This window comes from Pan paniscus, chromosome 19, assembly GCF_029289425.2.
Source record: "Pan paniscus chromosome 19, NHGRI_mPanPan1-v2.0_pri, whole genome shotgun sequence".
Lineage (NCBI taxonomy): Eukaryota > Metazoa > Chordata > Mammalia > Primates > Hominidae > Pan > Pan paniscus.
In genome coordinates, this window is record NC_073268.2 from 17,265,539 (window position 1) to 17,281,150 (window position 15,612).

Genomic DNA, 15,612 nt, shown 5'->3' on the forward strand with positions numbered 1-15,612 from the left:
GGCTGCGGGGCCTGTGGTTGTGTACTCATTCCTATGAGTGGGTGAGTGATGGGGACTGGGCAGGAGGACAGGGAGGGGACAGGAGCTGGCTGCTGTTGGGGATGACTAGGACCACAGCTCCTTGGTCCTTGGCTTGGACCGGGGAAGGGCATTCCCTAGGGGTGGCAGTGAGATGGCATGCATCTTCCATGAGGTGGTGCCCGCTTCCTGCCCAAGTGGGAGCCAGAAAGCCAGCGGGGGCCTGAGGCATGCCTGCCCTGTGGGTAGCTCCCGAAAGATTCCAGACTCGCTCTTTAGAATCAGGTGGCTCACTGAGCTCTGTATTTTGTTTCCTGGAGCTTTCACTGGTTGCTTCCCCTGAGATACCCCAAGTGACATAAAAAGCATAGTCAGGGCCTAGAGACACTTTACTGGGGATGGGCTTCTGTCACAGGTCAGAGGTCTGAGAAGGGGGGCAGGCCCCACTCCTCTCCATTAGTAGAGAAAGGTTGACAGAGAATCATTTCTTGCTTCTCTTGGCCGTAGTTTTGGTTGTTCTGGGGGCCTCAGCCACAGAGGCCTTGGGGGCTGTGGCTGCTTGTGCCCCCTTCCTTCCCCAGAGAGAGCTTTGGTGGCCCCTGGGAATCAGACTGCATGGTTTCTTGGTGGGAGAGGAGGCCTGGGGTGAGGAGACGGCCTCAGGGACTGTCTCCTCCCCTTGCGCAGGAGTGGCAGAAGGGCTGCTGTCCCCAGCCATGGGCACCCCAGGTAGCAGGGGCAGGTCGGTGAGGGTGGGCTGCATCTCCATCCTCAGCAGGTGCTCTGTCAGGGCCGTCTGTTGCCGGTGCTCCCTGTGCCTGCTCAGCTCCTGCTCCAGCTCCTTGAGGAAGCCTGGGAGGGGTCGGGGGTGGAGGGTACAGGGTGGGTGGAGCCCTGGGCTCAGCAGGAGGGTCTCTGGGCTCAGGGAAGTCTCTGGCTGGCCCCTTGTCCCTTGTGGGAAGGAGCCTGAGGCTGGGGCCCAGGACTGACACCTGGCTCTGGCCCAGATGTTGATCTGAACTTGGGGCTCCCCTCCCCAGACGCCACTGCCGCCTTAGCTTCCCTCATGTCCCACAGGGCAGAGGTGGGCTCTGGGGAGGCTGAAAACCTTGGAAAGCAGGGTCACCTCGTTCTGAGCAGAATGGGCCACTCAGCTCTGGGAACTCCTCATCGCTTGAGGCTTCATCCTCCTCATCCGAAATCCAGCGCTCCACCACAGGCTGCCCGTCCAGGTCCAGGAGAAGTGGCAGGGCTTCTGTCACCAGCTCGCTGCAGAGCAGAAGGAGCAGAGGTTACCCAGGAGGGCACCCTGGCGTGGAGGATGCAAAGACACGCACCACAGCACTCACACCCGGAGGGGTGGTGGCTCATGAGCTAGGTAGGAGGTGGGGGAGAAGGTGTCATGGACAGGACCCCAGGTTTGCAGGCTGAGAGGGGCCTGGGCTGAGTTAGCAGGTAGAGCTCAGCCATGACCTTTCTTCCCACCCTCCAATCCTTACCGGTAGCCATCCTGGTTGGTGCAGCTGTTTCCAGACAGGTTGAGGATGAGAAGGCTCTGGGGGAACTCATCTGCACACAGCAAAGAGAGAGGAAATGGGGTTCTCACTTGATCTTAGCCAAAAGACCATGAAGCGATGGGAATGGGGTTCTCATACCCACTTTCTAGTCCAAAGCCAGTACCTCTAGGCACAACCCCTTGAACTCCCTGAGGATGAAATGTGGACCTGCAGGGGCATGGCTAATAGAAGCACGGGCAGATGGGTGCAGAGGGGAGGGCAGGCCCCACAGGGGATGTGTTTGGTGAGCCAGGGCGAGTGGGTTCCTACCCAGCTTCAACGTTTCTATCAGGTTCTCAGAAAGGTCCAGAAACTGGAGGCATGGGAGGTCGAGGAGGTTTTCCACCTGCCTGATTTGGTTTCCTGCCAGAGACAGGAAGCTGCAGGGGAAGGAAGGGGTACAGAGGCAGAGCTGAATCATGGAACAGCTGGAAGAAAACAGGAGGGCACCTGACACTGGGGCCCCTGGGCTAGGCAGCTGATGACCAGTGGGGACACATGGCCTTCTGGGGTGAGGGAGTAGATCTAGGCTTGCTGGTCCTTGACTGACAAGGACCCAGGCTTGGAGAAATCTGAACCAGTTCTTTGGGATATGGCTAGGTTCCCCCAACCCCTCTTCCCCTGCCTGAGCCCTGGCACCACATACCGCAAGGAGGGGATGCAAGCCAGGTTCTCAATTTGCTGGATCTTATTCTGCAAGAAGAAACCGAAGTGGGGAAACCAAGCTGAGATCAGATGCGTCGGGGGCCCTTTACAGGGACAAAGCGCCAAGACCATGTCTACTCTGCAGCTGGAGATCTGGCACTTTGGGAGTGATCACCCCACTCCTTGAACAGGTTGCCACTACCTTAAGAAAGATGATTTTCTTTCCCCATGTGGATGGTTAAGGGTGTAAACCTGGGGTATCTAAACCTGACTAAGTATACTCTTCTGATTCCACAACCAAAGAGTGACCTGGGAATCAGAAAAGGAAACTAAGAAGCCACCAGGAAAATGGAAAGGGCCTTGGTGGTGGCTTGCATACACAGAGAGAACAATGAGCATACAGGAACGTGATGGTTAAAGTTTCTATGGGGAAAGTTGAAGCGAGCTGGGAATACTCAACCAGGGGAGGGCTGGAGATCAACCAACCACCACCACCACCACCACCACCAAACAGCCTTCAAGTAGGATCTGAATGATGTACAGGAATCTTCATAGTTTCCTCTTCTTCAAAACAGGAAATGGGCTGGAGCTATTTAACGTGAAAGATTTAGAGTAGATGCCAAGAAGAACTTCTAGATCAAGAGAAGTGCCTAAAGAACAGTGGAAGGAGCACAGGTCATGTTCAGGATCTATTTTGAGGGAATTAGTTTTTCAATTCAGGACCCTATGTCATTCATCTGGGAATGGTTTAAATGAAGGTCTGCCTGCCTGAACACCAGGGAATGGGCAAGATGACCTGGTTGGCTCCTTTCAGATGAGACAGATTAGGTCCACAGGGGTCAAGGGGAGGGGAAGGGTGGAGAAAGAAGTTACCCCTTGCAGATAGAGACTGTGAAGATTCTGGAGGCCTTCTAAGTTCCTGATAGTAGTAATCCCCTCCCGGTCCAGGCGGACAGTCTGCAGTTCATCAAGAGTGTGAAACCTGGGAAAAGAGTCAGTAAGGGTGGTGTTAGAGCACCACTCATGTGGTCTCTTAGCAGGGAGGATGGGAGATGGAGGAGGGAAGGGGTTTCAAGGAGGGGTAGTTGGCTGAGTGATTTTAATCAGATGTGAGAAACGTCTTGACATCTTGAGGTGGTGTCTAGATCATGAAACTGGCTTGACTTGCAGACTTGTATCTCTATTGTTAGCACTGGGAAGGGTGAGAGAGAGGAGTAAGGGCCCTCTGGGAAATTGGGGGATGGCAGCTTATGGTTCCTGGAGAGATTCAGAGGCAAGAGAGACTTTCCTCTGGCCAGCTTGGATGGTGGAGGCAGGGGTGGGACAGAGATGAGACACTGCAGAAAGATCCTTCCTCACCTTCCTTTTGAGTGGTTCATGGAGAAAAAAGCACTTGTTCCATCCACCCATTCATTCATTCCACAACATTGCTGAGTGCCTACTAGAGACAAATGACAGAGTCTATGCCCACCACTAATAAAGAAGCAGGGCAGGCTGGCCATGGTGGCTTACCCTGTACTCCCAGCACTTTGGGAGGCCGAGGCAGGAGGATCGCTCGAGCCCAAGAGGTCGAGGCTGCAGTGTGCCATGATTATGCCACTGCACTTCAGCCTGGGTGACAGAGCAAGACCCTACGTCATAAAAAAAAAAAAAAAAAGGCTGGGCGAGGTGGCTCACTGTAATCCCAGCACTTTGGGAGGTCGAGGCGGGTGGATTGCCTGAGGTCAGGAGTTCAAGACCAGCCTGGCTAACATGGTGAAACCCCATCTCTACTAAAAATACAAAAAAAATAACCGGGTGTGGTGGTGCACACCTGTAGTCCCAGCTACTCGGGAGGCTGAGGCTGGAGAATCGCTTCAACTCAAGAGGCAGACGTTGCAGTGAGCCGAGATCACACCATTGCACTCCAGCCTGCGCAACAGAGTGAGACTCCGTCTCAAAAAAAAAAAAAAAAAATAGGAAGAAGGCCAAACATCTATGACAAGTGGATAACAGAGGCAAGTACAGGGGAAAGGAAGAAGGAGGAAGAAGGGAAAGAAGGAGAAAGATTAAAGAAGAGGAAGAAGAAAGAAAGAAAGAATAAGGCCAAACATCTCTGACAAGTGGATAACAGAAGTACAGGGGACAAAGGGAGTACATAGGCTGTGCACTAAGTTCACAGTAGGAGGAATCAGGGAATGCTTCCTAGAGGAGGTGACAGATGAGTAGGCATTAGCCATGAAGGTAGGGGGATATGGGGAGAAGGCATTTCAAGCAGAAGGAATAGTATATGCTAATACAGCCCTTCTGAAACTCCAATATGCCCATGCAGATCCTAATTCAGTAGATCGGGCGGAGGGGCTGAGATGTTCCACTTCTAACAAGCCCCCTGTGATGCCAATGCTGCTGCCCTACCCCTGCACCCCCTCCCGTCCACACATACTCTGAGTACTAAGGTACTAAGGTGTGAGTACACAGTGTGGGAAATTGTACACTTGTGGAGAGTGGCCAGAAATAAGGCTGAAAAGCAGAAGTCAACTCATGCTTAGGTATTGCGATTTATTTGGGAGGAAGTTTCTATCAGTGAATGCCTGATTAGATTTGTTATTTAAAAGGATCACTTTGGCTACTCAGGAGGCTGAAGTGGGAGGATTGTTTGAGGAGTTCAAGATCAGTCTGGCCAACAGAGCAAGACCCCATCTCTAAAAAAGTAATTAAAAATACTTTACTTTTTGTTTGTTTTAGAAATAGGGTCTCACCCTGTTGCCCAGGCTGGCATGCAATGGCATGATCATAGCTTACTGCAGCCACAGGTACCTGGGTTCCAGTGATCCTCCTGTCTCAGCCACCTAGGACTACAGGTGTGCACCACCATGCTCAGCTAGTTTATTTTTATTTTTAGAGATAGGATTCTGTCTCTATTGCCCAGGCTGGTCTCAAACTCCTGGGCTCAAGTGATCCTCCTGCCTCAGCCTCCCAAAGTGGTGGGTGTGTAGGAGAGAGGTGAACACGGCCTTATCTAAGACAGTTGAGTGAGGATGGTGAAAAAGAAATGGAATTATTTTGAAGAAGGGAAAATCAACTGGGCATTACCACTGATTGGATGTGTGGAGTAAGTAAGGAGAGAGACAAAGATCAGTTGACAAATCAGTACACGTCAGGGACCTGGTCATCCTGAGTGTTTCAGCCTTCTAGCACCCCTTTTCTCCCCCATGCACTCACATCTTCTCTGACAGTTCCCCATCTTCAGGGAAAGTCAAGTTCCGCTTAGTGATAAGGGCTTCAGTGATGCAGACGCCCCCTTCCTCTGGACCCTGGGCTGACTTCCCTGTGAAAAGATGAGTCCAACTGTGACACTTCCTCACTCTTGGAGGCCTTACCCCGCTGTTTTCCAGCTGCTCTACCCACCGTCCCACCTCCCTACTCACCTCCAGACATGATCTAAAATAAAAGGCTGCTGGTCTGAGGCGGGAGAGGAACGAAAAGAGAGGTCTGGGCGGCCCCTAAGGATGGCAGAACTCAGGATGGCAGGAGGAGAGAGAAACTCAGAGACTTAGGAGAGGAGGAAAGGGGGTTGATTCAGAGAAAATTGCTGGGGTGAGGTGGAAGACAACAGTAAATTGATGTGAAGGGTCTGGAGTTTGAGGGGTGTGGAGGGGCTTTGCTGGCAGCAAGCTGGGGTGTTGTGGGCAGGAGTGGTTGAGAAAGGAGCAGTTCCTAGGAAGCCGGAGTCGTTGCTAAGAGACTGGACGCCGAGTGGGGAGGTAAAGGCGGGCTCCGTTGGCCCGGCCTAGCGCATGCGTGTTACAGCTACAGCCGGCGGGTACGCCCACTGCTTCCGGCCCCGGGGTTCGCTACCCCACAATCCTTAGCTCTTTCCGTCTCCACTCGGCTTCCGTCCATTCTTCCGGTGGAGATGGCTGCGGCCGTGGCGGGGATGCTGCGAGGGGGTCTCCTTCCCCAGGCGGGTAAGGAGTGGCCCAGGTCCTCACGGCGTGTCTTGCGGCCGCTCTCTAGTCCTCATCTGCCCTCCTCTACTACTGATTCTTCCCATAATCTCTGACCCCAGCTAGATCGCTGGCCTCCTTACCCCGTCCAGTTCCTTGTGACTCGACTGGTAATCACAGCAACAACGTCCAGATGTTGTCTGTCTCCAGCGTTTCTTTTGCCTGGACCACTCCTCGCCCAGACCTTTGCATTATGTCTCCATCTTAATGTGTCAGTCTAAATGTCACCTCAGGTCTTCCCTTGACTCCTTAGCCCCGTCGCAATCTGTAATTTTGCATTTGTTTAGTTGCTTGTTTCCTCTATTAAACTCCGCAAGGGCAGAACCATGTTCATTCAGCATAGCCAGCAGGTGGCATGGTGCTGGATGTTAGTAAGCGTGCAGTAGATATTTGTTTAGTGAATGGATTTGAGCACTTAATATAGGCCAGGCACTGTGATAACTATTTTTATATGTGTTAGCTCATTTAAATCTTTTAAATCATTTAAATCTAAAGCACCCTGTGAGAAAGACATTCTCATCTCCTCTTTACAGACGCAGCAACTGAAGTTCAGACCAGTTGGGTGGCCAAGGTCACAGCTAGTAATTGGCGGAAGAGAGATTAAAATCCAGTTTCGGCTGGGCGCGGTGGCTCACGCTTGTAATCCCAGCCCTTTGGGAGGCTGAGGCGGAGGGAACACCTGAGGTCAAGAATTTGAGACCAGCCTGGCCAACATGGCGAAACCCCAACTCTACTAAAAATACAAAAATGAGCCGGGTGTGGTGGCGCGTGCCTGTAGTCCCCGCTACTCAGGAGGCTGAGGCGTGAGAATCGCTTACACCCAGGAGGCAGAGGTTGCAGTGGGCCGAGATCGCGTTGCTGCACTCCAGCCTGGGCAACAGAGCGAGACTCCATCTCAAAAAAAAAAAAAAAATCCAGTTTAATTTGATTCCAAAGCCTGCCTGCAGTCTTAACAGTTAGGTTTTGTGGCTGCTGGCAATAAGACCTCTTACCCCAGCAAATATCTATACTCTCAGACTGTTAGAGCCGAGCCGCCTTCTATCTGGACCTTTTTCTGAGGTCACATCCCAGTCTTGGAAATGACTGAAAGTGGGAAGTTCTAGTCTTGGCCCTTGTGTTGAGGATTAAGTGGTCACTTTGTCTCAGGGCTTTTGAGTGCCTCCCTTGTTTTCTGTGGGGTGCTCTGTAGCATTACCTGTAAACAGGAAGAGAGGAGGAAAGAGAAACTTGTCTGAGAGCTGTGAGAATGGTGTAACATTTTTTTCTCCTCTTCAAATCATAGGACAGGGTGTCAGAGCAGCGGTTAGAGCGGTGGTTTTCAAACTTTAGCATGCGTCAGCATCACCAGGAGGGCTTGTTAGAACACTATTTGTGACCCGTCTTGGTAACATAGTGAAACCTGGTCTCTACAAAACAAAACAAACAAAAAACACTGTTTGCTAGGCTCCACCCCAGAGTTGCTGATTCAGTAGGTCTAGGCAGGGCCTGAGAATTTATGTTTATTTTTCTTTCTTTCTTTTTTTTTTTTTTTTTGAGACAGTCTTGCTCTGTCACCCAGGCCGGAGTGCAATGGCACGATCTCGGCTCACTGCAACCTCTGCCTCTTGGGTTCAAGCAATTCTCATGGCTCAGCCACCCGAGTAGCTGGGACTACAGGTGTGTGCCGCCACGCCTGGCTAATTTTTGTAGTTTAGTTAGAGACAGGGTTTCACCATGTTGGCCAGGTTGGTCTTGAATTCCTGACCTCAAGTGAGCTGCCCACCTTGGCCTCCCAAAGTGTTGGGATTACAGGCGTGAGCCACCACACCCAGCAAAATTTCTAACAAGCTCTCAAATGATGCTGATGTTGCTGGTTGGGGTGGAGGTGGGGCATACCTTGAGAGCCACTAGATTAGACCAGGGGTTGGCGTATTATGGCAGGGCCAGTCACTGTGTTTTATAAAATTCTATTGGTACATAGCTTCTGCTGTCTCTTTACATATTGTCTGTGGCTGCTTTTGGCAGAGTTGAGCGTTAGAGACAGATTACATGGGCCCCAAACTTAAAATATTTACTGTTTGACCATTTTAAGAAAAAGTTTATTTAACCTTATCCCCTTTTTCTTTTTCTTTCTTTCTTTCTCTCTCTCTCTCTTTCCTTCCTTCCTTCCTTCTTTTTTTTTCTGAGACGGAGTCTTACTCTGTGCCCAGGCTGGAGGCATGATCTCGGCTCACTGCAACCTCCACCTCCCGGGTTCAAGCGATTCTCCTGCCTCAGCCTCTCAAGTAGCTGGGATTACAGGTATACACCACCACACCTGGCTAATTTTTGTATTTTTAGTAGAGATGGGGTTTCACTGTGTTGGCCAGGCTGGTCTCAAACTCCTGACCTCAAGTGATCTCGCCCGCTTCGGCCTACCAAAGTGCTGGGATTACAGGTGTCAGCCACCACACCCAGCCCCCCCTTTTCTTAATGTGTTCAAAATATTTTCTCCTTTGTTCTCATTTTTTTCTCACATTTCTGCACATTGAGAAGAGCTGGAGAAATGGGAGCCTCAAGAGATTAAGTAATTGACCTCGGGTCACTTACTGAAAGAGAAGAGAAGCTTTGGAAATTCAGGACTTTTGTCAGACAATTCCTTGTCCCACTCTTGTGCTGAGTCTAGCTCTGTGAGCTGTGCTTTTCTCTGCTAGAGGGTGTGTTTTTTCTCCATTTGGGATAAACTAGGGCCTCCAAGAGGTTGCCTCTAACCATGTTGCTATATCCCCTCCCAGGCCGGCTGCCTACCCTCCAGACTGTCCGCTATGGCTCCAAGGCTGTTACCCGCCACCGTCGTGTGATGCACTTTCAGCGGCAGAAGCTGATGGCTGTGACTGAATATATCCCCCCGAAACCAGCCATCCACCCATCATGCCTGCCATCTCCTCCCAGCCCCCCACAGGAGGTAAGGAGGAATTTGGATACATGTCACTTGGTGGTGGGATGGTGGATTAAAGTAATCTTGTCTCTGGCCATAGTGAAGTAGGACACTCAGCCATTGTCATGCACGTCATTATTTCAGTTTGACTGCCTGATCCAGATATTTTAAGATGAAATCCACACTTGATTCTATATTGGCTTTTGGGCTCTGGATTGGGTGGGCCTCCTGAATTTCCTTCTTGTCTCCAAAAATGTGTGTGTGAGAGCTACCCTAGCAGGTGGGGCTGGGGAGAGTATCTCTCCGATCTTTTTTTTTTTTTTGAGATGGAGTATCGCTCTTGTTGCCCAAGCTGGAGTACAATGGCGCGATCTTGGCTCACTGCAGCCTCTGCCTCCCGGGTTCAAGTGATTCTCCTGCCTCAGCCTCCTGAGTAGCTGGGATTACAGGCATGCACCACCATGCCTGACTAATTTTTGCATCTTTAGTAGAGACAGGGTGTCACCATGTTAGCCAGGATGGTCTTGATCTCCTGACCTCGTGATCTGCCTGCTTCGGCCTCCCAAAGTGCTGGGATTACAGGCATGAGCCACCCTGCCTGGCCATTTTTTTTTTTTTTTTTTTTTTTTTGTGAGACAGAGTCTCTGTCACCCAGGTTGGAGTGCAGTGGGACACTCTTGGCTCATTGCAGCCTCTGCCTCCTGGGTTCAAGCGATTCTCTGCCTCAGCCTCCTGAGTAACTGGGATTATAGGCACATGCCACCATGCTCAGCTAATTTTTTGTATTTTTAGTAGAGATGGGGTTTCGCTATGTTGGTCAGGCTGGTCTCGAACTCCTGACCTCAAGCAATCCGCCTGCCTTGGCCTCCCGAAGTGCTGGGATTATAGGCATGAGCCACTGCGCCCAGCCAAATTTCTCAATTTTAAACTAACACTGCAAAAGAGTTATATTTATGATTGGCAAAATAATTCAACATGAGTACAGTGTCAGATTGATAATTGAAGTAATTTTAGCAATATTATTGTCAAGCACTGTTGACTAGGGCAGACTGCAGGACTGTTTTCGGGGGAGTGGAACTGAGCATCCTCAGGTTTGAAAAACACTGCTAAAGACTGCAATTATCTAATGAAAGTGAAAAGGTTAGAGTAGTGGGAGATGTTACATGTCTCTGAGAGTCAGAGGCCCAGTTATCCTACTTGTTCCCCGATCTTTTGCACATCTGGACATCACTGGAAGCCCTAGAACCTACCACAGAGGGAGCAAGGTTGCCAGGAGAAGTGGCAGCTGATGTACCCTTGGTCATTGCTTTCCAACTTCAGGAGATAGGCCTCATCAGGCTTCTCCGCCGGGAGATAGCAGCAGTTTTCCAGGACAACCGAATGATAGCCGTCTGCCAGAATGTGGCTCTGAGTGCAGAGGACAAGCTTCTTATGCGACACCAGCTGCGGAAACACAAGATCCTGATGAAGGTCTTCCCCAACCAGGTAGGGAGCAGGCCCCTTGGCATGGGTTGCCTATCTTCCCCCCACCCCCACCAGACTCAGACCTCACCATCTGCTCCCCAGTGATGATACTTCTTACTCCTCCTCTCCATGAGTCACCCTCTAATCTGGTGTCTAACCTATGATTAGGGGCTGAGAAGACCCTTGGGTTGCACCCTCAGCCTAATGTGGCCCATGACCCACGAGGTAGCTCTTCCTCCCACTTGTCCCCGATAAGCCATTTTTTCCTGCTGTCCCAGGTCCTGAAGCCCTTCCTGGAGGATTCCAAGTACCAAAATCTGCTGCCCCTTTTTGTGGGGCACAACATGCTGCTGGTCAGTGAAGAGCCCAAGGTCAAGGAGATGGTACGGATCTTAAGGACTGTGCCATTCCTGCCGCTGCTAGGTGAGCAAGCACCCCTGCCAGTTAGGGGTGGGGTGAAGAGGGGCCTGCTGCCATCTGCTAGGCTTGTCTTGGTAAAACCGTGAACGTTCTTGGAGAGAGCATCCTTTCATGGATGGAGCCTGAGTAAACAGCACATTTATTGAGGGCCGACTGTCACTCCCACACCTGTGTTGTCTCACTACCCCGGGTCACTTCTGCACTGGAGGGAAGACTAGGAAAGGCAGACATGGAGCAGGGAGAGAAAATTTAGATACCTTGAGTCTAACAGTGGGGTAGTAGGTGCTGAAACCCTCACAGATGAAGATATTTAAAACAAGTAGCCCAAGTAAAGGGTGCCGAGGGCCAGTGACCAGTGTTTCCCAGACTCCCCTGATGCTGACTCACTTAAGGGGCAGAGAATACTGCACATGTCCTTGGAAATCCAGATTTCACAGGTCTCCGTAAGGAGGGGGCGGGACAGGAATCTGATTTTTTTTTTTTTTTTGAGATGGAGTCTCACTCTATCACCTAGGCTGGAGTGCAGTGGCACAGTCTCAGCTCACCGCAACCTCTGTCTCCTGGGTTCAAGCAATTCTCCTGCCTCAGCCTCCCGAGTAGCTGGGATTACAGGCACCTGCCACCACACCCAGCTAATTTTTTTTTTCGTATTTTTAGTAGAGATGGGGTTTCACCGTGTTGGCCAGGCTGGTCTTGAACTCCTGACCTCAGGTGATCCGCCACCTCAGCCTCCCAAAGTGCTGGGGTTACAGGCATGAGCCACCGCTCCCGGCGAATCTGTGATTTTAATACTCCCTCAACACTCCATGATATTTATTCAATTTTTTAATTGTAAAATACACACAAAATTTACCATCTTAACCATTTTAAATGTACAGTTCAGTGTTAAGTACATTCATAATGCTATGCAACATCACCACCATCCATCTCCAGAACGTTTTGTCTTCTAACAATGAAACTCTACACCCATTAAACAATAGTTCCCCGTTACTTCCCTCCATTCCATGATTCAGGGTCTCACTCCCATTGCCTAGGCTGGAGTGCAGTGGTCCGGTCATGGCTCACAGCAGCCTGGACCTCCTTGGCTTAATCCATCCTCCCACCTTAACTTCCTAAGTAGCTGGGACTATAGGCGCATGCCACCATGTCCAGCTAATTTTTGTATTTTTTGTATTTGTATTCACCATGTTGCCCAGGCTGGTCTTGAACTGCTAGGCTCAAGGAATTATGCCACCTTGGCCTCCTGAAGTGTTGGGATTACAGGCGTTAGCCACTGCACCCAGCCTGATTCTTCGTTTTTTTGAGATGGAGTTTCGCTGTTGTTGCCCAGGCTGGAGTGCAATGGCGCAATCTCAGCTCACTGCAACCTCCGCCTCCCAGGTTTAAGCGATTCTCTTGCCTCAGCCTCCCAAGTAGCTGGGATTACAGGTGCTTGCCACCATGCCTGGCTAATTTTTGTATTTTTAGTAGAAACGGGGTTTCACCATGTTGGCCAGGTTGATCTCAAACTCCTGACCTCAGGTGATCCACCGACCTTGGTCTCCCAAAGTGCTGGGATTACAGGCTTGAGCCACCATATCCGACCTCATCCTGATTCTTTTTTTTTTTTTTTTTTTTTTTGAGACGAAGTTTCGCTCTTGTCACCCAGGCTGGAGTGCAATGGCACGATCTCAGCTTACTGTAACCTCTGCCTTCCGGGTTCAAACGATTCTCCTGCCTCAGCCTCCCGAGTGGCTTGGATTACAGGCGCTCGCCACCACGCCTGGCTAATTTTTGTATTTTTAGTAGAGACGGGGTTTCTCCATGTTGGCCAGGCTGGTCTCGAACTCCTGACCTCAGGTGATCTGCCTGCCTCAGCCTCCCAAAGTTCTGGGATTACAGGCATGAGCCACCACACCTGGCCACCTGATTCTTATTTACAAGGAAGTTTAGGAAACACTGACTTAATAGGGGTCAGGGCCAGGTGGATATATTAAGAGTTTTCTGAGGGAAGAGTGAAGAAGTAGGGATCGATCCCAAGCAGAGTGGGTGTGGTGTGGGGCACAGTGGAACCCAGGTCCTGGGGAAGGCAGGATTTTGAGAAGGGCAATGGAGAGCAAGTTCCTAGGGTCAGAATATTGTTTTCAGAGAAGAAAGGCATCTGCAAGGAGCCTAACTGACCCTGTGTTCTTCCAGGTGGCTGCATTGATGACACCATCCTCAGCAGGCAGGGCTTTATCAACTACTCCAAGCTCCCCAGCCTGCCCCTGGTGCAGGGGGAGCTTGTAGGAGGCCTCACCTGCCTCACAGCCCAGACACACTCCCTGCTCCAGCACCAGCCCCTCCAGCTGACCACCCTGTTGGACCAGTACATCAGAGAGCAACGCGAGAAGGATTCTGTCATGTCGGCCAATGGGAAGCCAGATCCTGACCCTGTTCCGGACTCGTAGCCAGCCTGTTTAGCCAGCCCTGCGCATAAATACACTCTGCGCTATTGGCTGTGCTCTCCTCCATGGGAGATGTGGAAGAACTTGGGGTCGGGGAGTGCGTTTGTCACTTGGTTTTCACTAGTAATGATATTGTCAGGTATAGGGCCACTTGGAGATGCAGAGGATTCCATTTCAGATGTCAGTCACCGGCTTCGTCCTTAGTTTTCCCAACTTGGGACCTGATAGGAGCAAAGTCTCTCCATTCTCCAGGTCCAAGGCAGAGATCCTGAAAAGATAGGGCTATTGTCCCCTGCCTCCTTGGTCACTGCCTCTTGCTGCACGGGCTCCTGAGCCCACCCCCTTGGGGCACAACCTGCCACTGCCACAGTAGCTCAACCAAGCAGTTGTGCTGAGAATGGCACCTGGTGAGAGCCTGCTGTGTGCCAGGCTTTGTGCTGAGTGCTGTACATGTATTAGTTCCTTTACTCCTGACCACATTGTACCCATTTCACAGAGAAGGAGCAGAGAAATTAAGTGGCTTGCTCAAGGTCATGCAGTTAGTAAGTGGCAGAACAGGGACTTGAACCAAGCCCTCTGCTCTGAAGACCGCGTCCTGAATTTCTACACTAGAGCTTCCTCATCAGGTTACCTAGAAGTGGGTCCCATCCACCATCCAGGTGTGCTTGGATGTTAGTTCTCCACCCTCGAGGTGTACGCTGTGAAAAGTTTGGGAGCACTGCTTTATAATAAAATGAAATATATTCTACTTCCTTTATTTTGTGGTTTACACGGTTGTCCTCCCTATAAACTTACTCTCAGGGGCTTCTCTGTCATCTGACTTTCCTCACTCTGGCTTCCCTTCCTAGGAAAATCCTCTTCCCCTATACCTGTTCCCACAAATGGCATCCCGCGCATGCTTGCCCTATTAAAGGCAGCTGACAGCTGTACCCACTAGCTAACGTGTCTGGTGGTTCTGGACAAAAGGCCTGCGGGAAAACTAGGATTCTCTATTAATGGGGAATTCTGAGAGCTCTAGGGTAGGAGGCCTCATGCAAGTCTTCATGAACCAGAAATTCCTAATAAAGGAGACGGGATGCTTAACTCGGAGTCCACCATCATCCTTGATTGGAGCACATTCTGGGTGGATGCAGGGGTGACCCGGGGAAGGTGGCTGTTCAACATTCCTTCTCGGACTTGAAGCAATGCCACTGCTTCCTTAGTCTTGGACAGGCACTGTCTGGCAGGGTTGACCTGCAGCAGCTCTTTTGTGGCCTGGGCCAGGACCAGCTTCCCCCAGTGCCTCGCCCTGTGCTGTATGCCCAGGGATGTTCAATCACTGGGAAGTGGCTTAAAAGGCCCTTGAGGCTCCTGGATGCCAGAGCTTGTCTGGTCAGTGCTGCCCAGTGCTCCTGTCCCTCCCAGAACCCTGCCAGGTGCTAACAACACCCTCCTCCTGGGGTGGCTGGAGCAGCGCTGAGGCTCTGAATAAAGGCAAGACAGTGGGTGTTCCCGAGAGATATGTGAGACCCTGAAACGTAAACCAAGCTCGGTGCGGATGAAGTGGAAGGGATAAGTGGCCTATGTCACTTTTGGAGTCAGAGAAGAAACTTGAATCACATCCTTCACCTGAGGCCCCACCTACTTCTTTCCAGAAAACTTAGCTGCGCTTGAAAATGTAGGTCTATGCCACATTCATTTGAATGAATTTTAGATCTTTGTTAAGAGCCGATTTTTCATTAGAATTGAGCAGCTGGGCACAGTACTCCAGCAGAAGGGTAAAAGGAAGGGAGGGGACCAGCATTGCAGCCCTTTTAACAGCAGCTGTGACTGCCCCAGGCCTGCTCCTGATCAGAGACTGCAGGCTGTGGGGTGTCTTCGTACACACAAGCACTTTCAGATCTCCATGGGGCCTGACCTAGTGGGGCATCACCCCAATGAAGGGCCTCAGTGTGGGGACTGCTGGCTGTCCCTTTCCTGGCTTGACTGCCCCTGCTGACTGTGCTCTTGGCACTCTCTTATGGTCCCAGAGGGGGCATCTGTCCCTCCACCATCAACCTGATACTTTTGCTGGCTCCAAATTTTGCAGTCTATTTTCAGATGTAAAATGAGAGGCAGGGGGCGGGGATTAATTAGGAATTGGCCTTGGGTACTAACAGGGTCACTGCCATGCTAGTCTGAATAAATCCTTTATCACCACTGGCATACAGCCAACAGTTCCC

The 15,612-nt window shown here is 50.9% G+C and overlaps 2 protein-coding genes across 4 annotated transcripts; one reads left to right on the top strand and one right to left on the bottom strand.

Moving 5' to 3' along the window:
- Nucleotides 1-35: 35 nt before the first annotated feature.
- On the bottom strand, nucleotides 36-6,067 carry LRRC46 (leucine rich repeat containing 46). Its single transcript, XM_003827479.6, has 8 exons — nucleotides 5,627-6,067; nucleotides 5,421-5,526; nucleotides 3,093-3,201; nucleotides 2,221-2,267; nucleotides 1,845-1,954; nucleotides 1,518-1,587; nucleotides 1,145-1,287; nucleotides 36-870 (listed from the first exon to the last, which is right to left on the bottom strand). The coding sequence occupies exons 1-8, from the start codon at nucleotides 5,634-5,636 to the stop codon at nucleotides 500-502; spliced, it is 966 nt and encodes a 321-aa protein (XP_003827527.2). The 5' UTR covers nucleotides 5,637-6,067; the 3' UTR covers nucleotides 36-499.
- On the top strand, nucleotides 6,029-14,168 carry MRPL10 (mitochondrial ribosomal protein L10). 3 transcript variants are annotated; one of them, XM_003827480.5, is made up of 5 exons: nucleotides 6,029-6,166; nucleotides 8,959-9,128; nucleotides 10,422-10,586; nucleotides 10,844-10,988; nucleotides 13,161-14,168. In XM_003827480.5, exons 1-5 carry the CDS (start codon nucleotides 6,115-6,117, stop codon nucleotides 13,412-13,414), a joined length of 786 nt encoding a protein of 261 aa, XP_003827528.1. In that variant the 5' UTR covers nucleotides 6,029-6,114; the 3' UTR covers nucleotides 13,415-14,168. The 3 variants fall into 3 exon arrangements, with proteins under 3 accessions (XP_003827528.1, XP_034797429.1, XP_034797428.1); XM_034941538.3 differs by lacking the exon at nucleotides 6,029-6,166 and adding an exon at nucleotides 6,173-6,315; XM_034941537.3 differs by lacking the exon at nucleotides 6,029-6,166 and adding an exon at nucleotides 8,372-8,485.
- Nucleotides 14,169-15,612: the final 1,444 nt, after the last annotated feature.

Bases quoted from the DNA above. Each gene is read 5' to 3' on its own strand.
- LRRC46 (XM_003827479.6), bottom strand. The intron at 1,955-2,220 runs GTATGTGGTGCC...CTTCCCCTGCAG, and splicing joins GCTTGCATCCCCTCCTTGCG to CTTCCTGTCTCTGGCAGGAA. The intron at 1,288-1,517 runs GTAAGGATTGGA...TCTGCTCTGCAG, and splicing joins ACCAACCAGGATGGCTACCG to CGAGCTGGTGACAGAAGCCC.
- MRPL10 (XM_034941537.3), top strand. From the start codon at position 8,404: ATGATCTCGGCTCACTGCAACCTCCACCTCCCGGGTTCAAGCGATTCT. The intron at 9,129-10,421 runs GTAAGGAGGAAT...TTCCAACTTCAG, and splicing joins CTCCCAGCCCCCCACAGGAG to GAGATAGGCCTCATCAGGCT. The intron at 10,989-13,160 runs GTGAGCAAGCAC...GTGTTCTTCCAG, and splicing joins GCCATTCCTGCCGCTGCTAG to GTGGCTGCATTGATGACACC.